The 26,285-nt window shown below is 41.6% G+C and overlaps 1 protein-coding gene across 5 annotated transcripts in view; it reads left to right on the plus strand.

The window, feature by feature from the left end:
• The window catches only part of SEC24D (SEC24 homolog D, COPII coat complex component), a 102,003-nt gene extending 80,874 nt beyond the window's left edge, over positions 1-21,129 (plus strand). For 4 of the 5 annotated variants that reach the window (XM_070609232.1, XM_008534525.2, XM_008534526.2 and 1 more), the window contains 10 exons: positions 1,483-1,599; positions 2,392-2,562; positions 3,810-3,906; positions 4,035-4,180; positions 5,214-5,352; positions 6,160-6,278; positions 10,715-10,894; positions 13,486-13,677; positions 16,436-16,525; positions 19,924-21,129. In XM_070609232.1, the coding sequence (XP_070465333.1) occupies positions 1,483-1,599; positions 2,392-2,562; positions 3,810-3,906; positions 4,035-4,180; positions 5,214-5,352; positions 6,160-6,278; positions 10,715-10,894; positions 13,486-13,677; positions 16,436-16,525; positions 19,924-20,064 (1,392 nt within the window). In that variant the 3' untranslated portion in view covers positions 20,065-21,129. Of the gene's footprint in view, positions 1-1,482; positions 1,600-2,391; positions 2,563-3,809; positions 3,907-4,034; positions 4,181-5,213; positions 5,353-6,159; positions 6,279-10,714; positions 12,801-13,037; positions 13,678-16,435; positions 16,526-19,923 lie in introns of those variants that run through there. The other variant, XR_011537243.1, reaches the window with a different exon arrangement.
• The last annotated feature ends 5,156 nt before the right edge of the window (positions 21,130-26,285 follow it).

Genomic DNA, 26,285 nt, shown 5'->3' on the forward strand with positions numbered 1-26,285 from the left:
CCGCACCTCTGTGACCCGCTCCACAAAGCATATCAGAATGTCACTCAGTAAGACACATTCAGACAGGGCTAACCTTGACTTCTCTCCATTTATTTCTTAAGGAAGTTATTTGCAAACCCAAGTGCCTCGTTATTAGTAGCAAATAACTTAAAACACTTCCAGCTGACTAAGGCATACCAGTGTGTGCTGCTAAACCCAGCCTTTGCAAACAACAGCTCCAGGCCAGGAAAAGGGAGATGTGGATTCCAGACTGAGGGGATAGAATACGCAAAGACATGAAAGTGTCTAAAGTGTGTGGTGTATTCCAAGAAAGCAAGAAGCTTGTGTGGCAGAAACTTCCAATGCAAGGGATGGCAGGGGCGAGGCAGTGTTGGAGATTAGACTGGAAAGATAGATTCAGACAAAACTCCAAAGGCCTGAAGCTGTCATTTACTGGCTGTGTGAACCGGGCAAACTGGATGAGCCTCAGTTTTCCTCCTTGAAATGCAGACAATAGTACCTTGTTCACAAGGTTCTGAGTATAGAATAAGAACCGTGGGAAGGGTCTGGCACGGAGCTGCACGCAGCAAATGTTGGCAGCAGCTCATCTCACTGTTTCCTCCCCTTCCTGCTCCCACCCGGATGAAGGAGCGTGGACTCGATCCTGTAAAAAGTCCTCAGGATTCTTGAGGAGAAAAGCCCCGTCCATGACCAGACCAGTAGCCTTTGTTTCATAGAGCGCTCTGGCAGCAATGTGCCAGGAAGGTTTGGAGAAAAGCAAGATCGGAGGGGAGCAATCTGTGGAATCATTTAATTTCAGTAAATTTTGCTTGGTAGGTTACTTCTTAGCTGCTTAAATAAGATTTTAAATATTCTTAATGCTGAATTGTCTTTCGCAGAGCCTAAATCATCCTTTTATTGCTTCCCAGGGACTACAGATATAATCTTGATCCCACATTTTCCCTGTCTCATCTTGCCTAATAACTGGTTCCTGGTGTCGACTGTTGCCACACCACCGCCACATTCTTGTGCATTCTTGCTTGAAATACTGCTTTAGGTTTAATCTGTGTTTACTAAAGCTTTCGAAGAAGAGCTTCTGTTGCATCATGACCTGGGAATCTCATCAATTACTGTTGCAGCATGGGCTTACCTGGTCCTGAAAGACTGTCCTGTAGGCTACACTAGAGAGTATTTTCACTGTAACGCATCATCGTAATAGCTTTTTAAAGCATCATGGTATATAGACCTACATTTAAATATTGGTGCTCTCATTTACAACTTGTGTGACTTAAGGCGAATCTCTTATCCTCTCTGAGCCTCAGTGTTCCCATCTGTAAAATGGAGAGAATAGTAGTTGCCCAATGATGCAGAGGTTATTGTGAGGATTAAACGAGAGTTGTACAGTGATTGGCTCTTAGAAAGTACTTATATTTTAATTTATTTTCTGAGTCCCTTAAAATAAAACTTTCCCACCCAAAACATTTTCTGTGATTTTTTTTTCAGGCAGCAGACTGTCCGGGGAAACTGTTCATCTTCCATTCCTCCTTGCCGACTGCGGAAGCACCAGGGAAGCTCAAAAACAGAGACGACAAAAAGCTGATTAACACAGACAAAGAGAAGGTACTTGTAAACAGTTACCCTTTGAAGTGACTATATGTCAGTTCTTAAAAGGGAGTAAGGAAAGAGGGAGTGTGTCCTTTGTGTAAGAAAGAGGAAAAGCTAAATGTAATGCATAAATCCAGGACATTGTATATGATACGAATATTTTGAATTGCAAATAATTTAAGAAATTTTATATTCCTAGAAAAACTGATGTCCGAAATGTACCTAAATTAAAATAAGGTCTCAAACTTTTTTCACGTATAATCTGTGTAAGAGACCGAGTAATAAGACTATTATAGAAATGGAGGAAATGGGGGAAATGCAGAAAAAAAGTAAAAGGGAGAGGGAGAATGTAGATTGCACCATCTGACAGCACTCCTGAGGCTTGAGGCAGAGGGCCTGATGCCCACAATAGGCTTTGCTCACACCCTCGGACAGTGGAGCCATGAGAGGGGCAAGTCAGCGGGCAAGGTAAGACCATGACGGAGGCATCCAGCTACTGGCCACGTGACAGCAGCCAGCCTGCCTCCTCTAGGGCTGTGACGGGAGGACAGCAATATCAGCTTCATTAGCGTTGTGGGAGGATCACATCAAATTGTGCGCAGCTGAGCCGACCACAGAATGGCTGCTCAGGAAGTGGCTGCTGCCCTGATGATGCCACAGTTCATTTCTTCAGCCCAGTTCACTTAACAGGAAAAATTTTTTTTTTTTTCACTTTAAGAAATTTAATACGAATTCAGTGGATATTAAAAATTTTAACCAAAAACCTATTGTGACTCTCTTTTTCCTCACGTGCATCTTTTTCTTTAGGTACTTTTCCAGCCCCAGACAAATGTCTATGACTCGCTGGCCAGGGATTGTGTGGCTCACGGCTGCTGCGTGACGCTCTTCCTCTTTCCCAGTCAGTATGTGGACGTGGCCTCCTTGGGTCTCGTGCCTCTGCTCACTGGAGGAACCCTTTACAAATACAACAATTTCCAGGTAAATGCCAGCAGTTTGTTCACCTCAGTTTTCTACTGCCATTTGACTTCTGGTGCTTAGATTATAGGTTGAGAAAGCTGTGCCCCGCTGTGGGAAACTGACAAATGTTCATTGTAGAGCCAGTGGTAAACAATGGATGTATGGTTAAGCAATTGCTTTCCTGCTCCCTAAGTGTTTGGCAGCAGATTGTGCTCCTTCAGCCTCAGAGGTGAATATCAATATAAGCTTCTATGATGGAGAAAAATATATTTTACATAAAAGTTTTATACTTTATATTAAATATATTTAAGATATTGTTTTAAAAAGTGACTATATTGGGGCTGGGCTGGTGGCGTAGTCGTTAAGTTCACGTGCTCGGCTTTGGTGGCTCCAGGTTCACCGGTTTGGATCCCAGGCATAGACATAGCACTGCTCATCAAGATGCACTGTGGTGGCATCCCATGTAGAATAGAGGAAGATTGGCACAGATGTTAGCTCAGGGCCAATCTTCCTCACACACACAAAAAATGAAAATAAGTGACTATATATTTGTTTTAAATTGTTCCAGTTTGGGGGATCAATTCATCATACCCTCTCTTCTAAGCCTGAATTGAGAGACAGAGTCAGGAGATGATCAAAATGTCAGCACTATAGTGGCCCTGGGTTCGTTGACAAGTGGATTCACTAATGCTTCACTCTCAATGTGACTAACTTATACACTCAGGCCCAGGGTGGGCACAGCTACAGGCTTCTCCTGTGGACAGCTGTGCCTTGAAAACTTACTATCCTGAGGGGCGGGAAACATGTGCCTCCTGCAGATAGGCTGCCTCCCCAGACAGAGGATGCAGAGAGGCTCAGCTGTGCCCACCCAACTCCTTTCCCCAAACTACTAATCAGACAAGTCACCTGCCCTCACCTGAGGACAAGGGGTCAGGGGCTGCCGTCTAGTTCATGCACCTCCACTTTGAAACATGGAGTGAGCATGAGTGTTCCCCCAAGATAATAATAAATGTTAATTATCATCTGTTTTTATTTATCATCAATAAATTATTTTTAATTGCCTAGCCACATATTTATATTGTAAACTAGTTAAAGGATTTGATAAGACCAAAGATTGCAAATGAAATAAAATTGAAAAAACTTTAAAAACCCTTTCTAAGATTTCTGGATAAAGTAGGTTTTAATCCAGATTTAAAAAAAAAAAAAGAATTGTTTGTTTAAGTCTTTTACTGCCATCTGGTGGACATTGATCATACTTTATTTTTTAGATGCATTTGGATAGCCAACAATTTTTGAATGACCTCAGAAATGATATTGAAAAGAAAATAGGATTTGATGCTATTATGAGGGTTCGTACCAGCACAGGTAATTTTCACTTAGACTATTTTTCAAGTCTCTGTTGTATAATTGTTTCTTCTTCAGACTGACAACAGGCCACCAAGAAAATAACAGTAAAATAATGAGAAGCAAAATTTCTTTTTCCCCATCCTTAGGTTTCAGAGCCACTGATTTCTTTGGTGGGATTTTTATGAACAACACCACTGATATAGAAATGGCAGCCATTGACTGTGACAAGGCAGTGACCGTGGAGTTCAAGCATGATGACAAACTTGGTGAAGACAGCGGAGCCTTAATCCAGGTGATTTAAAGTATATTCTCATCTTTTTGCTTATTAGTTTGTTACTGACAGAGATTCAGTGGGGAGACTAAAATACCATCAACTGTGTTAGTCTCCCCATAAAGAAATTCCACTCTATTTCTCCAAAAGCAAAAGTCATTAGAGTACTCTGTTGTGTATTCTCCATACTCTGATTCATATATGCTGTCTCTATGAAGTAGCAATCATACATCATTGCATGAGAGGCCTGCAGACTCGTGGTCAGTATCGCAGGCATCAGCTCGCTGACCTCCACTCGTGTTCAGTTCTTTCTGGCTCAGCGCCCATTCACTCATTTGTTGCTCTCCTGCCACATGTCAGACACCATGGTGAGCACATGTTATCATGTTATAAGCAAGTATAAATAGGATTTGGCTTTGTAGTAAATAAAATTAACTAGAAGCCATGGAAACTGTGAGTTAAAACAAGAAAATTATATCTAATGGTCATAGTTTTCAGACATGAGCGTCATCCTTAAAGAATGGAGAGAGGCTGGCGTTACGCTAAGGAAGAACTCTAACCAATGTTTATTTTAAAGTCTCAGATATTTGGAGAAATAGTTACATGTTTGCAATCTTGAAATGTGTATGTTATCAGCATAAAACCTAAGTGCATCCTCAGAGCTAGTTGTATGTTTTTAAGGGAAGTGAGCCTTGAGTAGGGCCATGAGAACATGAAGGTATTATTTCTGGACCTGAGTCCTTGGTAATGAAATCTGAGATAGGCGAAATGCAGACTAGTTGTGGAAATGCAAACAGATATTTACTTGTGAATAGCTGTATTAAAATTTGTTTAAACCAGTGAAATCCTACATAGAAACCCAGTGTATGAATTGGTCCTTATTCCTCCATCATTTGTTGCTGTTTGACTTTTAGCAATAATAGAAAAAATCCTCTGGAAAAATTTAGAGGGCTTTCTGCTGTACACAGTGTTCTGTAAATGGAAATAAGATCAGACTTGCTTCGGGGGGTTATGTTGACCTGAAAAACACGTGTCCTCGATGTTGCCTCTGCAGTGTGCTGTGCTTTACACGACCGTTGGGGGTCAGAGAAGACTTCGGATTCACAATCTCAGCTTGAACTGCAGCTCCCAGCTAGCTGATCTCTATAAGAGCTGTGAGACAGACGCCCTGGTCAACTTCTTCGCCAAGTCAGGTAACCTTTGCTAATCCTGTGGTGCAGTATACCCTGCCTAGTAATTCAGTCAAGACTTATTGGTTAATTGAGTTAGTAGCTGACAGGCACTGTGGCGGTGCAGCCTTTTGGTGGGTAAATTCAGAATTTAGAAGCAAAGGGTCAAGGAGAATAGTCAGCATCTCTAACTCTAATAATGAGATAACTGAGTTCAGGCTCAGCTATAAACTTTTATTTAAAGTTTCCTTCCCTAGGGGTCTGAGTTGAAATTTAGAAAGGTGATACTTAGATCTTAGTATGGGACATGAGCGTGCCCTCTGGCACATGGGGATAATGGAAAAAAGACCGTCCCTAACATTATCCATACTGTGATAATTATGAAATGGGAGGGGCCCAAGGTGGAATTTTCTTTGGCTCCTTCTCCCCCATGAAAGGTTTCTACACTTAAGTTTTCTACACTTCTCCTTCTACACTAAGGTTTAGAAGCAGCAGCAATCCAGCCTGTTGGAATTCAAGACATCAGAAAATGGCAAACTGATCTGTCTTTTCTCTGTGTGTAGAGTTCTGTCTCTAATATTCCAAGGAAAAATCTGGACCAGTTACCTACCTTTTGTTATAGGTAGGCCATTGTTCTTCATTGGCCAGATCATCATACTTAGTCAAGCAGAGATCATTAGCAAATGATATTAACATTTTAAATCCTGTCATCCCTTGCTGGGTAGTCTGAAGATAATAGCAATTTGGGTTTTTTTATTATTCTTATTATTTGAAGGGATCAATTTCTAAGCTTAAAACTTTGATGCCCTTTTCATTGTTTTGTGCAAATAGCTTTTAAAGCAGTTCTGCACCAGCCCTTGAAGGTCATCCGGGAAATTCTAGTTAATCAGACTGCCCATATGTTGGCATGTTACCGAAAGAATTGTGCAAGTCCATCTGCAGCGAGTCAGGTAAGCTACCTGTTGTACGAAGATGCTAAAGTGTTCCAAATGACCACTTGTTCCTTCAGCATTTAACTGTTGAAGGCTTATAATATTCTACGGATTTAGATGCCATATAGTAAACCATTCTACCAAAAAGAATGAGAAAGCCAGCTTTGGGGACTGTGGTATTTTTATAGCCAACAATAAAAACCTTAGTGGCTTTACAAGATGCATGAACCAAAAAATGTGTATGCATATTGAGTTGACATTCACTACATTATGTATAAACAGAAGAATGTTATATGTAAGAAATGTCACGATACAAATGAGATTCTTTTTTTGCCTATGAAGATGGATATATGAAGATGGATATTTGGTTGTGAAATTTGTGTTCCTAAATACTTTTTAGACATATTAATAATCAAAGTTAACATGAACTGATGGCAGTAATGACTTCTTTATATTTTATAAGCATAAATATAATTTATAAAATTGGAATTCTTTATATTTAAAAGTTATTCATAGGTATGAAGAGTTTTGAAAGAATTGTCTCTGGCCATCATCTACTAATATGAATTTGAGAATGTCCTTTAAATAAATCTCATTTAGACTCTCTCCTGTAAAAGAAAAAGGAGAACCTCATGTCCACATTTATATTTGCATCTGTTCTCTTGTTCACACTCTTCCCTCTGTCAGTCAAAGCTAGCTGCCATTTCTCATAGCTGAGTATTGAATTTCTGAGTATAGAATTTGGATTATAAGAGAAGAGATACGAAGAGATGGGAAAACTCTCTAGTTCATTCACTGTCAAAAGTGCATGCTGAGGGGACATCTGAAACCCTACCCAAAGTAAGCCCCCAGCAACAAAGACAGTACGGATAAATTTGGGGGCCAAATTCATAATTTGGGTAAAGAACAAAAATAAAACAAACACAGTTATTAGCTCGGACTTTTCACAAAAATCTCTTTCTGTGCTGTCCAGAGTGATTCAATCAGCTGCCCATGCTCTCATCCCCTGTGTTGATAATCACATAAGCAGCTCTTGAATCTATATGAGTGTCAGTCCTCTTTCATATTCAGAAGATTGGCCGCTTTGGTAAACTCTGATATCAGTACCGTGTCACAGTGTGCTTGTTTAATTTAGACAAAGCCCACCAGGTGCACCTGGATAGAGTCCAATGATGAGCACTTTACACCCCAGTTTTACTGTTTGTTTTAGAGGCCTGGAACATTCTTCTGTGTCTGGAGTATCTCACTCTTCAGAAGGATTAGTTGACAGAGAACAGGTACAGTTAGCATCTTCTCAGGAAGTTTGCCAACGGTGAAACAATCAGATTCAGAGACCTCAAGTTAAAGACAAATCTGTTCCCTATTTAAGGAAAGAAAGAAAACCTGTCAGTTCCTTCTGGTTTAAAAGTTAAAAGCTTTGTCTCTACTACTAGATCATCTGTTTATTACTGTTTAATTATTTTTGGAGTAAAAACATTATAATGACCAGTTTTCTTTTAAAAAGTTGATGGAGATTATTCCTGTTCTTATGAGATTTTTCTTTCCGCATTAGCACATTTCAAGTGTACCTTTTGACCAATGATATGCTTTAAGATGTGATATAACTTAGATATCTTACAGTTATCCAGCATGGAGTCTGGAAAATGTAGGGATTATAATATATTAAAATATACTATTAAGTAAAAACCTAGAATGGCTGGACTTGGGCTTCTCTTCAGAGAATGTAACTTCAGACTTGGTGCCTCTTGTAGTTCGCTTGCGAGAAACAGCATTTGTGGAGAAATTCCTAAAGGAATTCCACTGTTTTTCTATAGAGACCAAAGTTTCCTTGATCCAAACAAGACTGTTAAGGAGCTGTATACTTGGGTTGTGTGATGCTGGACCTCAGTCGAACTGCTTTTACTGTATGCCAGGGCCAGGACTAGGTTGAGGCAGAGAGGTGCTTAGGGTGTAAAGGAGTGTAAGGAGTGTAACCCAGCGTGTGACCCCTCAGAGTGTAAGGAGGCACTAAACTCTGGGGGTCATATGCTGGGTTAAGACATATAACTACAAACAACATTAAAACAGTTTTTTAAGCTCACATAAGCAAAGTAGATTCTTTTTATTAAATCTAATAGCTCACTGTTCTGAATTTAAATGTATTACGTTATTTGGAAGTATAGCGATTTCAGAAATGCAAGTCAAATGACTTACCTGCAAAGTAATAGGTTTAGTATGCGTGCTTCTATGTGGGAATGGAAAACGTTCTTCATTCATAATGTGTTAGAGGCCTAACTAGTTAACTAGCTTAGAAGTAGCATCCAGGCCGTTTGGCTCTGGAGGATGACCATGATCTGGCTCCTCCATCTTTGGATCATGATTTTCCTTGGTTGAAAAAGTAATCCAGTATCAAAGGCTATCAAATAAAAATATTTTATGCTAGAGAAAAAATTATAAGAGAGTGTTCTACTCATAGGAGGAAACGTGTATTTAACTGTCTTTGGTTCTTTGAAAGGAGATTAGAAGTTGATAAGGGAAATAAACTACAAAGTAGAATTCTGAAATATTCTGAAATATGTTTGCCTGAACCAGTTAGAAAGGTCTGCCTTACACATGACTCAACGTAGTAGGTCATGAGAAGAGACGTAGGACGTAAACGGATTTGAGTTGAAGAGTAAATGTTAAAAGAGCCCCGAGGGAAATTTTCTTTTCAGTGTGGATTCTGATAAATGTACAGCCATGTAGCCTATAATGACGTTTTGGTCAACAACGGACTGCATATAGGAAGGTGGTCCCATAAGATTGGCACCGTCTAGCCTAGGCATGTAGGAGGCTGTACCATCTAGGTTTGTGTAAGGACACTATGATGTTCACACAGTGATGACATTGCCTAACAACACATTTGTCAGAACGTATCCCTGTCATTAAACGACACATGGCTATATATTCTTTTTCATCATTAAGATAGAAAGCTAAAAAGAAATCACGAATTTATAGACCAGATATTTCTGTTTACAAATTATCATTATCTCCTCTGTATTCTGGATTATGTATTCTGGATTATGGATCTACGTATTATGGATATTTCCCTGTCCATTGACCTACTGATAAATGGAAGGAAGTGATACTCAGATTGGTCAATCTTGTTTTTTAGCCATTTTTATAAAATTGAGTTGGGAGAAGGTTAACACAGGCAAATTATTTGTAATTTATTACTCATCAGGTTGTGTTTCTAGAATTGCTGCATTGTGTTTATTTGCAGCATCACATTACAAAGTATGTCCTTTGAGGTAGCCAGAATGAGGTCATGTGAGCCAAAGTGAGGATGGAGAGGAGGGTACAGGTGGATTATTAAGGTAGAATTGAAAGAATTCATTTACTAATGGAGAGTAAAGAAAATGAACTTCAGTTTCATCTGCTGGTTCCAGTATCTAAAATAGGAAACATAAGAGGAAAAACATATATGTGGAATTGTAGGAGTTTTATTTTGCCTTATTCAGTAGTGATACATCTAAATTCATGAAGCATTTCCTGTTTTCATTTGTATCTGTAGTACCACAATCTCCGTATCATGTTTTACCGGTTTGTATGTCTATCATCCCTAACAGACTTCAGGTACCTTGTGACGTGGACTATGCCTCATTCCTCTGTAGTTGTGCATCGCTTAACAATGGGGCTACATTCTGAGAAATGTGTTGGTAGGCGATTCATCATTGTACGAATATCATAGCGTGTGCTTACACAAACCTAGATGGTGTAGCCTACTACACACCTAGGCTGTATGCTACTGATCTTATGGGACCACTGTCCTATATGCAGCCCGTCCTTCCCTGAAATGTCATTGTGCGGCCCAGGACTGTACGTCCTCGACACTTTGCACAGAACCTGTGACATAGTGGCGTTTAATAAGTATTTGATGAGTTCATGACTAACTGTGTGAGTTTAAGATGCATAAAGAGAATAAAGGAGGAGATAGCTCCTGGGAAGTTGGAAATGCTTGAACTCAAGAGGTAGAATTCAGTAATACAGATTAGGAAATCACTTAGTTCATTTTATGTAATAAACATGTATATGATACTCTGTGCTAGGCACTATTTTAAGTGCTTCAAAATTAATAATCATTTAACCGTCATAACAACCCCATGATCGTGAAGTCGGTGCGCTATTATTCCAAGGAAAAGAGAATAGGTAATTTGCTCAGGGTCACACCCCTAGTAAGAGGCAGAGCTGGGATTGCACCCTAGGTGGGGGTTGCTGATCACCACTGCATCAAGCTCCTGCAGCGCTAGATGAATAAAACCAACCATCGTTCTTGGGATACCTACTCTGTGCCAGTTTCTGTGCTTTGCATGGATTGCCATTTAAACCTCACAAGGACCTCAAAATCAAGTGATGTTTCCATCTCACAGATAAAGCTCGGCAGGTCTTTCTTAGTAAAGCCCAAGCACCTGAAACAAATATCTTTCTTTTTACAGCTTATTCTACCAGATTCCATGAAAGTATTGCCCGTGTACATGAATTGTTTGTTAAAAAACTGTGTGCTGCTCAGCAGGCCAGAGATCTCAACAGATGAGCGGGCATACCAGAGACAGCTGGTCATGACCATGGGTGTGGCCGACTCTCAGCTTTTCTTCTACCCACAGCTTCTGCCAATAGTAAGCACATGGTGGTGGTGCGTTTCCCGGAGGAGTCTGCGAGGCAATCATATTTTGTCCTTTGCCATATGTTATATCTGAAACATTTTGTTCTTAAGAAGAAATTTAGTCACGAACGCCTTCAGAATGTGTAGTGTGGGACTGAGGACAGGCGCTCTGAGTACGTTGCCTATCTGTGTCACCACGTGCAGAGTGTGGGGGGCGGAGGCGGGAGCAGGATTTGAGGAGTTCCTACTTCATTGTTCAGATGAATGCTTTTCTTCCCTCGTTCCCAAATTGGTACTCTTCAACTGAGGCGGCATATTGACAGGTCAGTAGACAAGTTGGAGCAAGCCAAGCTTCGATTGTTGAAGAAATCTATCTCATAGCATTAAAGGAGCTGATGTGTTTGCAAATGGGATCCCATGTGCATGCATGTATTTATGTGTCTTTATACGATGTACGAATGTCTGAGAGTCACCACATTTAATCAGAATGGCTACGATTAGCCTTGACCAAATGCAGTCAGGGGTTAACCAGCAGTGTATGTTTGAGGATGCCTCCACTGCACAAGGGACCTGCTGCCCTGGCCCTCAGAGAATTTACTTGGCATGTATTCTGCTCGTTCGAAACCAGTCCTTCATGTCTTGCATTCCCCTGTACTGTGTGATTAGGTTTTTTTCCCTTGAGACCTAACAAGTTAGAATTGAGGGATAAGAACAGGGAAAACTAATGGCTTATTTCTAATTCCTGTATTCAAATTCATACTCAGGCTCTCAGTAAGAGTGCAATCAGTATTAGAAAGAGTTAAATTAGGTTAGAAATAAAAAAGCTATTGATTCTTTCAATCACTATGAATGTTAGGTGTAAGTTATTACAAATGACTGATTTCAGGTCAAATTGGATTATTAAATCTATACACCAGAGAAACCAGAACTCTAAGGGTCAAGAACATCACTACTGCACTCAAATTCCTTTGCCAGGGTCACCGCTGACCAGCATATTGCTCAATCCAGTGGGCAGTTCTCGGTCCTTCCCTGTTCTGATCTGGCGACAGCCTCTTACACAGCTGACTTCTCCCTCTAGAAACACCTTCTTCATTTGGCTTCTCCTGCTTTCTCTCCTGCTTCCCTGGCTTCTTCTGCTGCCTTTGCTAAGTTTACCCTGTTTTCCCTGTCGGAGTACCCCGGGGCTCAGTCCCTGGGAAGCCCCTCTTATCCCTCTGCACTCAGTCCCTTGGGGGTCTTATCTGTCCTCATGGCGCTCAGGGACGCTGATACACTGCTGATTCCCAAGTTCATACCTCCAGCCGTACCTCTGCCTGAACTCTAGATGTGTCTGTCCCTGTAGCCTCCTGAGCATCTCTCCATGGGTGTGTAAGGGGCATCTTAAACCAAGCCCTGCTTCTCCGGCAGGCTTTTCCCCCTCCATTTATCACTACTCCTTCCTTCCAATTCTTTAGACCGAAAATCTTGCAGTTACCCTTGACTGCTTTCTTCCTCTCATCCGCCACATCTCATCCATCAGCAAACATGTCAGCTCTCTTTTCCAAGAATATCCAGAGTCCAACCACTTTTCACCCGCTCATCTGTCATCACCCAGATTCAAGCATAATCGTCCCTCCTGCGGACGATTGCAACAGCCTCCAGCCAGTCTCCTTGCTTGCTCCTTTGCCTCTCCAGTCTGTTTTTGGCACAGCAGTTAGAGTGATCTTGTTAAAATAATTGTCAGCTCATGTCCCTCCTCTACTCAGAACACTCCAGGATTTCCATTTCAGTCAAAGTCAAAGTTCCTCCCGCCCTGGCCCCGTGCTATCTGCACTCTCCTCCCCTCCTTTCTGTCTGACGTCATCTTTCATTACTCTCCCCTTGCTCACTCCACTCCAGTCACACCGGCCTCCCTGCTGATCCTTGAACATCCCAGACAGGCTCTTTTTTTTTTTAAGATTTTATTTTTTTCTTTTTCTCCCCAAAGCCCTCCGGTACATAGTTGTGTATTCTTCGTTGTGGGTTCTTCTACTTGTGGCATGTGGGACGCTGCCTCAGCGTGGTCTGATGAGCAGTGCCATGTCCGCGCCCAGGATTCGAACCAACGAAACACTGGGCCGCCTGCAGCGGAGCGCGCGAACTTAACCACTCGGCCACGGGGCCAGCCCCCCAGACAGGCTCTTACCTCAGGACCTTTGCACCAACTGGTCCCTCCATCTGGAATGCTCCTCCCTAGATAACCCCATGGTTCCTTCTCATCTTTCCAGGTCTTTACTCAAAAGTTAACTTCTCATCAAGCCTTCCTGGGCATCACTATTTAAAACTGTACCACCACCACCACTGACATGCCCCACCCCACTTTCCTGCTTCTTTTCTTCATAGCACTTAACAACATCCAAAATTCTGTCTATTTTACTTATTCATTGTCTCTTCTTCCCTCCAAAAAAACTGAACAAGGCAGGGATGATTGACTAGAACAATGCCTAGCACACAGCAGGCACTCATTAAATGTACGCTAGAAGGAAGGAAAGGCGGGAGGGAGGGAAGAGGAAGGAAAAGAAGAGAGAGGAAGGAAGGAGGGCAGGAAGGATGGAGTTTCTGACCCTCGTGCCTTTGCCTGCACAGCACACGTTAGACGTCAAGAGTACGGCGTTGCCTACTGCGATTCGCTGCTCTGAGTCCCGGCTCTCAGAAGAAGGAGTATTCCTGTTGGCCAACGGTCTGAACATGTTCTTATGGTTGGGAGTCAGCAGCCCACCAGAACTGATCCAAGGAATATTTAATGTGCCATCTTTTGCACATGTCAACACAGATATGGTAAGTATTTTTTTCGTTGTTTTTGTGGTAATATACAAAAAAAAAATTCTTATGCTTTTTGCTCATGTATTACAAAGAAGAAAAAACAATAAGGCATATAGTCCTGTGTAAGAATGAGAGAATCTCATGTTTTAGTGAGTAGCAATGAGCTGGTATAAAGTTATTTGTATAAAGTATTATCAAACAACCAAAATATGCGGCTTTAATACAGGGGCCGGCCCAGTGGCGTACTGGTTAAGTTCACACACTCTTCTTCGGTGGCCCAGGGTTCACAGGTTCACATCCTGGGAGTGGACCTAGCACCTCTCATCAAGTCACGCTATGGTGGCATCCCACATAAAGTAGAGGGAGATTGGCACAGATGTTAGCTCAGCGACAGTCTTTCTCACAAAAAAATAAATATATATATATGACTTTAATAGAGAATGCCAGCACTTCTGGATCATTGACTGTGTGTCAGTCACCGTGCTCTAAATACTTTAAATATCCCATTTCATTTCACCCTCCTGACGAATCAGTGAGAAGGGTATTGTTATCAAGATCTCACAGAGGAACCACTTGAGGCTTGGAGGCAAGTTCTTCCAGGCCGTAAGAGGCAGGAGTGGGAACTGAACTCAGTTCTTATGCTCCGGGCTCATCCCTGCTGCTGAGGCGCAGAGTCATGGGCATACAGAACTCTTCCATCCATGTACAGCTACAGACTAGGTCAGATCACTGACTTACAAAATAATCACCCCACAGAAACAGATTATATACCCCCCTCTTGCAATCATTACCAAAGCATTGTGGGTTTGATGTGGAATGAATACAAATGACTTTATTTTTAAAGTATAGTAGGAAAAACCAGCAATTAGAATTTGTTCCGGAGTCAACACTTACTGCAGACCTTATTTGCAGACGATGGTGGCAGGAACCCCATTGATCTGATGGTTATTGTCTTATGCTGCTGGATGGCGGATTCCTTATGAATTCACGTGTAGAACTCAGCAGATAGTTTGTTCCCTGAGGCCTCACTTATGTTATGGCAAGATGGCTTCAGGCTAGTTAATTCCCCAGTTTCTGGTGTGAGGGTAGATACATAGCTTCTTGGAGGAAGGGGCAGGATTAAAATTCCAGGCCAGATGGGCAGGCGGTAAGTTTAGAGAGCTGCACATTCATATGAATGTCAACAGTATGTATAGATATTTTGTTTTTTGTTTTTGAAGACTGGCACCTGAGCTAACAACTGTTGCCAATCTTTTTTTTTTCTTTCTGCTTTTTCTCTCCAGATCCCCCCAATATATAGTTGTATATTTTAGTTGTGGGTCCTTCTAGTTGTGGCATGTGGGACGCCACCTCAACATGGCCTGATGAGCAGTGCCATGTGCATGCCCAGGATCCGAACCAGTGAAACCCTGGACCGCCGCAGCAGCAGAGCAAGTGAACTTAACCACTCGGCCACGGGGCCAGCCCCAACAGTACATGTTTAAAGGAATGAAAGGTGTCCATATCCTATTAGGAGACTAGTTTTAAGATGAGGATGAAGATTTAGAAATAGTAAGATGTCTGCATATGGCTGAAATTAAGGGATGATTAGAAATGCAATTTTTAAAAAATTAAAATTCAATAGGCAAAGAGCTATGAGCCTGAAGAATGTTTATATAAAATTTAAGGAAACCTCCTGTTATTTCACAATGTATTGTTGAAGTAAACGTTCAGTGCATATTTGCTGAAGTGAATATATGTATGAAATAGCCCCAGTCTCTCCACCACACCGCAGCTGATCCGCAGGTGTGTGCTTCTGTCAGCATACCTCTTCTCAGCCTTCTTGAAAAGATACAACAGAAGGAAAACCAAATGTTGCTTTCTTTTTAGAGGCAGTTGGCACTTCGAGACATGTGCATGAAGTATACTTATGTTATTTGTTGAATAAAAAGTTCTACTTTCATGTCAAAGAATACACACAGGGAATGGAATGTGAACACAAATGATGAATTTCCTGCTCTTTTTTTAACAACTCCTGTGAAAAATACTGGTCATGATCTTTTCCTGAGACTTGTGACTGGTAAAATGCTCTAACTCACCTTTTCAATGGCTAACTCACAGAGGATGTGTTAACTCTTGGTGTCTTCTTGCTGAGAAGGAAGCGTTAGCATTTTACTGTCTTAATGGAAGAAATCGAAGCCCAGAGCCTTCACGTCCCCCAGAGGCCACGTGCACCTGGAGAGTTTTGTAGACCATTAACCAGATTTCAGGGAAATCTGAGAGACTATATTCCCCTGGAGAAATCAGCATTTGGTGGGTGGTTTCAACATAGGGCCAGTGGTATTTGGATGGCATTTTCCAAATGTGATAATGCCTCAGGGTCCTGCAGCTATCTACTGAAGGAATAAAGTACATCCTTTTCTCTCCCAACAGAGCCTTCAAATATCCACCCTGCAAAGGGATTAAACGTCTTGGTGAATGGTCCAAAGACATCCTTTGCATAAGACATATAGAGGTTGTGTCATTTCAGTGACATACATGTGTCAAATTCCAGAGAAGGAGTCTTACTTTCAAAAGACAGATCACTGGTAGAAATGTATTCCAATACGAATGAATAATTTTTAGTGCATTTTCCCACCTTTTTGGTTTTTAGGTAAATGAACTAAGCCAATAGTCAAGTATATGGCTTAAAAGGATGTTTTTTTAACTTTAACATTCTAATAATCTCATTGCTTCTTCTATCTAAATGTTATAAATTGTATTGAAACTTAAATTTTGATTTTCTTAAATGTAGACGTTACTGCCTGAGGTGGGAAGCCCGTACTCTCAAACGCTCAGAATGATAATGAGTATTATCCAACAAAAGAGGCCATATTCAATGAAGGTAAAAAGGAGATTTTATTTCTTTCTTTCTTCAAGTGTTTTTTTAAAAAAATTCGTTACAGATTTTAAAATACAAGTCCTGTATTTTTATAACATGATCTTTGACAGAAAGCTCACATTAACCTCTATCTAGTTACTTAGCAATCACAAACATGAAAAGATAAACAGCTATCACCACAGATTAACCATGGGTTATCTTAGTAAGTGTTAATTTAGTAATCAGGAAGAGCCTCTTTATGGTTTAGTAGTAATAGATATCATTAACAGGCTTGGAAATGACTTACCCTTCAGTGCTTAAAATTAATTTAGAAGTATCAGAACATTTGTTAATCTTGATTTTTACAGCTTTTGATTTATTATCTCTGAAAAGTTTTGTTATCCTAGTCTTTCTAAGCCTTCTAAGCCTTTTCCAAGTTGGAGTAATAGAATTTAAAATGTCTGTGACTCAGGAAAATCGTGCCTTGTTGCTCAGTCCCAGCTACTCGCCTGTCTTCCTTCCCAAGCTCACTGTTAGAGTTCCGTGGAATTTGGGATGTACAGATGATGATGGTCTCTTACTGTGCTACTTCCCACAGAGGGATAGGACCGTGACCTGGACACAGGCCTTGACAAGGGCCAAGATATTATGGGGCCAATTTTCCCCTGAACCGTAAATGTGGTACCAGTCTATCAACATTCTTAACCGTGAAAGATACTCAGGCATGCAAGTATCCACTTTAGGTAGAGCTTAGGTGAACTGAACTAATGAAGAGCTTTACAATCTGTAGGACGTCTGGGTGAACATAGAACCTTTCCAGAATTGCTTTCACACCACACAGCACCTACTTGGGTTCAGTTTTAGGGCAGGACCTAGAGATGGCTGAGAACTAAACACGTTCTTCACGTGACACTCTCTGAACACCTGGGAGATACGTAATCAAATCTTAGGGTCTCATGAAACACAAATTGAGGACCACTGGTATTCAGAATGAATAGCAATGATAATCCATCTCTATACCAGTGGCAGCAACTGCGTCTCCACAACTGGCCCCATTTGCAGAGAGGAGGCCAGACTAAACCTGGAGGCCATCCCTGTGCTCAGTTCTCCCTCCACCTTCTCCTCTGCTTTTTCCCACCTGCTCCAGTAACTGCCTATCAAGGTCATGTTAGCTCTGGTTATTAAAACATCTGGCGTAAGCTCCGAATATGGCATGTGAATAAAATATAAGCAGTTGCATGGCAAAAAAATTTCAGCTTAAATACTTAAAGAATCAGATTTTCTTATGTGCCACTTGCAAATTTATCTGTTGTTTGTAAGATCTCTTTGACATTTTCAGGGTACCATCTCCATAAAGAATTTGAAAATCTAAAATCTACACATTTCTCCCAAGGCTGAAAATTCATTCCCTATGCTATTTCTCACCTTAGATCATGGCCAAACACACTTCATCAGAGGAGGTTTTACAGTGAGCACCACATGAAAGCCAAAAAATAGCCCAAGTGAACGGCAGCACTAGAAAGCCCACAGATGAGCAATATGAACTTCCTCCCATTAATTTCCACGGAGGAACTACATTCTAAAGGAACTGGAGCCTCAAATCCTTCCATCCACAATATCTCATTCTGTCCCATCTCAGCCTGAGTTGTATCGTGGAGGGCAGACCCACACTGCTGTTGCCCACAATGGACAATGGCAGAGTCCTAGTGGCATGTGGGAGAAGGTGGATATAACCCAAGTAAAAAGAAAATAGCCTTGGCTTCAGGCTCACCGGCATGCGAGCCTCAAACTCCTTTGGAGAAGTTTCCATTAAGGAGTTATTGTGCTTCCCCACGTCAGAGAGGAATGTGCTGATCCACACAGCTGTCCTTGTGTCACCTCTCAGTGCCTAGCATCCGAAAGCCAAGACATCACACATGTCCGAGTCCACGTGGAATTAGCTGAGTTGCAGTGGTAGCAGCAGTGGTGGTTGTTAATGTTGTTATATTATTTTTATTAGGTCAGAGGTAGTTTAAAGCTTATCAGCCTAGGGCCTAGGCCAAAATAAAGGACAAAAAGCAAGCTGTGTTGACAAAATTATTCCATTTGATAACTAAAAAGCATATAAAGCAAAAGTAGGGAGGGCTGGGCCCTCGCAGCCAAAATGTACCATAGCTTCCCCTCTGCTGCAGCTGGCGACGCTAGTGATGGCAGGCCCTGCGGTAGCTTCAGGACGGGGGAGCGAGTGGGGGACGCGCTGGCTTCTCTTAGTTATACAGGAGGCAGGTGCAGAGACGCTGTTGTGCATGTGGGGCTCCATTAACCGCACTCATGGCTGAGGAGCTCTGAAATTCTACCGTGCTGATCATCTGCTGTGACTTCCTGACAAGGAGTGAGGAACGGGGCCGCCAGAGGGCTCAGAGAGTTCAAGACAGAACGGCCCCCTCCCAGGCCTCTTCCCCGGGCGTGTCTTCCCTAGTGCGGCACTGGCCAGGAAGGCAAGCGCCTGTGTAATTCTACACTCTCTAGTAGCCACATTTAGAACAAAAAACTCATTTTAATAATATATTTTATTAACCCAGTTTATCCAAAATATTAAGATTTCCCCATGTCATCAGTATAACCAATGACTGAGTTTTACGTTTTCTTTTTCACACTAAGTCTTAGAAACCCATCATGTCTTTTACGTTTATGGCACAGCCCAATTCGGACTAGCCTCGACTCAAGTGTTCAGTAGCCACCTGGGGCTGGGGGCTGTAGCATCAACAGCACAGCCCTAGAGCAGCTCGATGTGCAAGGAACAGAGTTCCCTTGGCCGTCCACCTCTGCGCTGCCTCTCAAACCACCCCCTCTTCCACCCACACTACGCTAACCTGGCCTCTGATCATCGCCCACCGACCCGCTTCCAACTGCTTCCTACCTGGTTTCCTCCTTCACCAGTACATTCTGTCTGCTGCTCCCAATTCTTCTGGGGCACCTTCACTGGGTCACGTTTCCTACAAAAGCCCAAACTCATTATTACTGTCATTTGTCCCTAACCTCCCACTGACTTTTAGAAGCCTGTGCTAATTTACATGCCAACCGTGACTGTCTTTGGCACATGGCGCGTGGTTCCCAGGTATGGAATGTTCTCTACCCTCACCCCCATTCTTAAGGAACTCCTACCCTGTCCTCTAAGGCTCAGTGCTAGTCACCACCCTTGGGATGCCTTTCCCATAGCCCTCTGCCTACGTTTCATTGTTGCCATTTATCATTATACATCTTGGTTTTTGTAGGTTTGGGGTCAGTGCCTCCCTCCACTCTGGGTAATAGGCACTTTCCCGTCATCCTCCAAGGCCTCACATTCAGTGGACATTCTGTAATTTTGGTGAAACTGAAGCATACAAAATTGAGTCACCGTCAGAGAATGTTTATAACCCGCTACCTTGTTCTTTTTTCCCTAGCTCACGATAGTAAAGCAGCGTGAACAGCCAGAAATGGTTTTCCGACAGTTCCTGGTAGAAGACAAAGGACTTTACGGAGGATCCTCTTATGTGGATTTCCTTTGCTGTGTCCACAAGGAGATCTGCCAGCTGCTCAATTAACTGCACCTTCTCTCTTGCTGCTGTTGCATTTCTAAGGAGATGCTCTCCTCCTTGGTGCCTCATTCTCCAGGTGGTAACAGGCTAGCTTTGATTTCCTGCTCATTTTCAGAATAGCTCTCCGAGACGGCCTTTAGAACTCAGCTTTGGTGCTCAGGTATAAAGCCAGTGAAGGTACTGTTGTACCGTAAAGGGAACAGTCTATTTCTGATTGCACAATTTTTAACTGTTAAAACTGATGCAGTTGGCATTTCATGAAAGGCAGAGTTTACAGAACTGTAAACATTCTCAATTTTCTTTCTTTGTGCTAGACATATAAATTATTTTTCGAAATGTATAGATTTGGGGTAAAAAGTTGTCCTGGTTCCTCTCCCATTTGCAGTGAGGGAAAAAGCTTAATTTTTACATTATACTTAATTTTTTTAAACCATGTAACCCCATTGAACACATTTTTCAACTTAAGGTTTGCATAGTGGACTTTTAATAAGCTTGGAATCTATTTGGTAGGACAATTTGTGTTCTATGTTTTTTGCATAATTATATGGTTGTGTATGTTAACACTATTGTCCAGTTGTTGTTTTGTCTATAAAACTGTCTTTATCAATATTCTTAATGGTTCTCTGTACAATTTTGAAAGTTTCTACCTGTATATAATGGATCTTAACCAGTATCAATAAATCACTTCATGTGCTCTTACTCAGCAGGTAGAATTCATTGTTTAGCTATTTTGAGATTTTAAAAAGAAATAGGGTAGTACTCAGTGTCCTGGAAAACAGTTGCTTGTATGGATCACTAAGAACAAATCAGGACAACTGAATTCTTTTGAGAGTTGAGGAGTATTAGGTAAATAAATAACCTAGGAAATATCGGAGACAGTGTATTTGAGAAAGGCATTTTAAAAATTCTCTAATATGTCCTTGTGGGCAAAATAAAAACTACATGAGACCATTATTGATGAATATACACACCTAGGAGGGTGGTTTGAGTGGTGTGACTCTGGCATCTGTCGTTATCTGCCCTGTTTAACTTTGATATGAAAGGTATGAATAAATAATAAGTGCTACAGTACACTGAGTCCATGTAATGTCCCCAAGAATCGCACCATGTGTTTTGTGAACATTTCCACATTTCTTCCTCACAGCAACCCTAATCTTATTCTCAGCCCCATCCACAGATGAAGAAGCAGGCCTGAAGCGGTTATGTACTTTGTCTATGATTGCACAGCTAGTAAGGTTTATTTACAAATTTGTAGATGCCATGAAATTGAGTAAAATAACAAATTTACTGACAGGATTATAATCTCCCCACAAATTAGCCAATTGGCAATAATGTGTCAGATCGACTTGGATGAGTTTAGCAAGAAATGTAGGATCCTGAACTTGTATCCAAAAACCAAATGCACATGCAGATACTTCCTGGAAACAACAGCTTTTGTTTTTGTTTTTGTTTTTGGTGAGGAAGATTGGCACTGAGCTAACATCTGCTGCCAATCTTCCTCTTTTTGCTTGAGGAAGATTGTCGCTTGATGAGCAGTATGTAGGTCTGCGCCCGGAACCTGAACCCATGAACCCTGGGCTGCAGAAGCGGAGCAGGTGAACTTAACCTCTATACCAACAGGCAGGCCCCCAGCAACGGGTTTTTCAAAAAGAACTTAGAGAGTTTGTCAGTATGACTCAGTAGTGGAATGAAAGCACACATGATCTCAAGCTACTTTATTACAAGGATAGCCTGTCAAATGAGTACAGCAATGGGCCTACTCTACCCTGAGGGCAGACCACACCTAGAGGAGTGTTCAGTTCTCAGCATCACACTGTGTGAAACAGAAGCCCAGAGCACATTCCTTAATTCACCTGAAGATAGTCTAAAGGTTGCTCTGTGTGTTCCCTGGATATAGAACCAGAACCAATAAATAGGAGTGATAAGGTGCTGCTCAGTTGAAAGAAGAACCTTCTAAGTAATGAGGTGCTTAAAGAATGTGCCATTCTAGGAGGTAGTATGTTCTCACTTAACAAATATGTACTGCTCACCTTCTGTGTGCCAGGCACTATGCCCTCTACTGGGGAGACAGACAATAGAGAGCATTAACAATCTGCCACCTCTACGATTACAGTAAAGTCTCAGAAATGCCATGACATGTATATATATATATAATTTATATATATATGATTTTATGTATCATATAGTATTTTTATATATATCCCTGCTATGCTAATATATATAGCATTGTATACATAGCAGGGATATCTGACCTTGCCTGGCCAGGGGGCAGGGTAGTCAGTAAAGATGTCCCAGAAGTGGTTATACTGAAGCTGGGAGCTGAAAAAAATTAGTAGACATTAGCCAGATAAATGGGAGTATTGGTAAATATTCCAGGAGAAGGAAAAAAAAAGCACAAAGGCCTAGGGTGGGAGAGAGCATATATTTCCCTTTCAATAAACTTAAAGAACTCGAACTTTCAGCTACAGTTGGCTGGAACTTACTAGGGAGAGACAAAGTGGCAAAGGATGAAGCTGGAGGGATGGGTAGGGTGAGTCCCAGCCAAGGGGAGTCTGGACCCCGTCCTAAATGCAAAGTGAAGACACTCAAAGTGACTTCACTGAGAGTGACCAGGTCGCCCTTTAGGAAGATCACTGTGGGTTGTATGGGGCAGAACTTGAAGCAGAGAGACCGTCTGGAGGTTACAGGAGTAGTCCATTAGAGGACGTGGTGGCCTGAACTAAAATAATGGCACCTGACAGGGGAGATAGGGAGGAACTGGAGTTACTGAAGGAGACGAAAGTGTCTGAAAATGATTTCTGCTTTGGGCAGCTGGGTATACGGTGAGACCATTCCCTAAGAAAGAAAACACAGGAGATGAAGTGGATTGTGTGTGTGTCTCTCTCTCTGTGTAAAGGGTGGTAGTTACATTTTTACTTGTGAGGTAGCTTGCAAGCTATGCAAGTGAGGTAAACTATGGCACCTAACAATGTGAATCTGAGGCTCAGGAGAGACCTCTGGACTGGAAATTTGCAAACCATCTACATATGAAAAAAAAGAAGCCACACACATGGATGAAAAAACCTAGAGCAACTGGGTAGTGAGAGCACAGCAAATCCCTGAGACAGACAGTCAAATAGAAACCTGAGGAGACTGGGGAGGAAGGGCCAGAGAGGTAAGAAGGAAAGCCTGGCTGGAGGATGTCACAAAGCCAAGGTCAAAAGAGTTCATGGAGAGGGCGGGCAGCCAAGTTACAGGCTTCCCAAAGACAAGTGAAAATAAAGACTAAAATGTATGCTGGAATTAATAAACAGGTCAGGGGTGACTGGTGAGAGCCGTGTTACTGGCATCAAGGAGCTTGAGTGCTAGACTGGAACTGGCTGAGGAACGGGAGGCAGAACGGAGGCAACTCAAGGGGATGAGAGAGGGTCCCAGGTGGAAGGGAGGAGTTCCTTGTTTTCAGACAGGCAAAGATTTAACATCAAAATTGTTGTGGAAGGCCGGTATTATGTTAGAAATAAAAATAGTGGCAATACTGTTTCATTCTTCTACTCCAAAGAATGTTGAAGATTGAAGAAAGAGGGAAAAGATACTTAAAAAAGCAAGACTCTTGGAAGACAGAAGGGAATATACTACAGAGTGCAAATGGAGAGATTAGCTTTCAATGGGAGGTGTGACTGCATAGTACTTCCCCTCCCCCCCTCCCCCCACACCGTGAGAGGCAGGAGAGCACAATGACTAAGTGTGTGGGCTCTGGCACCAACAACATAACGGTATGGGTTTCTATACTAGCTCCACCACTAGCTGTGTGATACAGGGCAAGTTAGAAACCTTTCTGTGCCTCGGTTTCCTACTTGGTATTTCAAGGATTAAGTTAATAACTGTAAAGGGCTTAGAGTAGGCCCTGGCACAGTGCTATTATTTAAATGTTCATTGCCGTTATTATTTTATCAGATTTTTTAATTAAACTTGCTAAGGATCATGAAAACGAGGGCTAATCTGACTCCTAATTTTATTTGCTACTATGCCATGAGTATCTTAACTGATATCCCCCAAATCAAGCTATCTTTAAATGCTATAGAAATGTCTAATTAAAAGATGGTTTCAGAGATTAAAATAAATTCACCAATATGAGAAAACTGTAGCCTAAGCTGCTTTGAGTGTTAAAACCCAAACCTTCAGTAATATATAAACCAAAGGTAAGAATTTGTATTTTGAATGTTGAGGAGCCATTATGAAAAAAGGCGCGTTCACTCACTCAAGAAGGCACATCTTTTGTGGTACATATATACAATGGAATACTACTCAGCTGCAAAACAGAACAAAATCATTCCATTTGCGATAACATGGATGGACCTTGAGGGAATTATGTTAAGTGAAATAAGCCAGCTAGAGAAGGATAATCTGTGTATGACTCCTCTCATATGAGGAATTTAAAAATGTGGACTAGGAGAACAGATTAGTGGACACCAGGGGAAAGGTGGGGTGGGGGGTGGGCACAAAGGGTGAAGTGGTGCACCTACAACATGAATGACAAACATTAACGTACAACTGAAATTTCGCAAGATTGTAACCTATCATTAACTCAATAAAAAAAATAGAAATAGAAGAAGGCACATCTTTGAGGAAGTTACTAAATGGCACTAACTTCACTCCTAAACTCTAACCAATGACAGTAGACTGAGAATAGTTAGGAATGGTATGTTAATTTTGTTTTAATGTTCAACAGTCAGATGGAAACTTGTCTATTAATAAATCAATGAAGAATAAAGATCAAAATTTAGCTCATGTTTTTGACATGGAAAGATAATCTGAAACTGAACTTCAGCTCCCCTAGGAGGCATTATACACTACAGTGTCTGAAACCTTCCAGAAAGGTTAATTAGTAATCTTCCAGAGAAGGCATTGCTTTGGGGAGAACTGACAATGTATATTTTAATTGCTGAAAACACAAGATGTAATACTGACTAATCTGGATAAAAAGAAAAAAAATCTTAGTTGAAAGAGGCGATAGAAATCCCGTTGTCGTCATCTCTAATGGATGGTTCCTGGCCTCTGTTTGAGAAACAGTGAGAGCAGCTCCCTCCTTCCCAAGCAGCCATTTATGAACAGTTCTGTTCGTTGGAAAATTTTCTTTGGCAGGCTGTCTTCCTGAAATTTCTCCTTTTTGTGCAAGCTCTGTCTTTTGAGGCCACAGGTGAATTCTTCCTTCACTTGATGGCAGTGGTCAGAGAGTTCAAAGGCTATCCCATATCCCTAACATGTCCCTCGTCCAGGCCAAACTCTTGCAATCCCCAAAGTTTGTCCTCACAGATACGGTTTCCAGAGCCACTGTCATCCAAACTTAATGCCTGAAAATCCAGTTTTACATCACATAAAGAACAAAGTCACTTTGGGGAAGCAAAACGACTAGTGTCTAGTTGAGGAAACTCCCATGACAACAATGGGGACAGCAGATATCTCAAGAGTACGTGAGCTGTGCAAGGATTTTTAGGGTGTGCTTTTTATTTTGATAACATGTTTAAAAATTGTTACCAGTTATAAATACAAAACTCTTTTGCAGTAAGAATTTTCCATTAAGACTTTTTATAGAATAAGACTAGTTTCTCAAATCAGTATTTTTCAATTTTCAATTGGGTCCATGAAAAACTGTTTCTTTAAAAACATATTATTCATATTTGAAAAATAGTTTGAGGATATCTCATGGGGTTTAGATTCATGTTACCCAATCAAAGTTTTAGGGACCTAAAATGCTTATTTTGCAAACAGGCTCTTACATTTATGACTTAGGAGAAACCAGAGTTAGCATATAGATAGGAATTTGCAACAGTAAAGTCTAGTTTGCAAAACAAGTCATGTTTTAAAAATCCACCTAATTGCATCTGAGCCTCTAGTCCAGAGGACTGGCAGGGAAGCTTCGCTGTCTTTGGTGCACACTGATGACTGTGTCAAAGCCCCCATGGTCTCCTGACGTCCAGGCCCTTCCTGCCACCTCACTGTGCTTGGCAGAAATGAATGAGGATGGCCACTCTCCCAGGTGCACCCCTCAGCTACTTCCTAGAGGGCCTCTCTCCCTGAGGCCATGCACTGAGCTGCAGCAGTTTCCCGATGCCTGGGCGCCACCCCAGGCCCATCCTCAACCAAGCTGTCCTCTCCCTGCTCTCAGGCAATCTCTTCTCCCTTCGCTCCACTGTCACTCACTGGAGGAATGTAGTCCAACTTTTGACTTAAGCTATTAGTAACAAGGT

Source organism: Equus przewalskii, chromosome 2, assembly GCF_037783145.1.
Source record: "Equus przewalskii isolate Varuska chromosome 2, EquPr2, whole genome shotgun sequence".
In the NCBI taxonomy this organism is placed as follows: domain Eukaryota; kingdom Metazoa; phylum Chordata; class Mammalia; order Perissodactyla; family Equidae; genus Equus; species Equus przewalskii.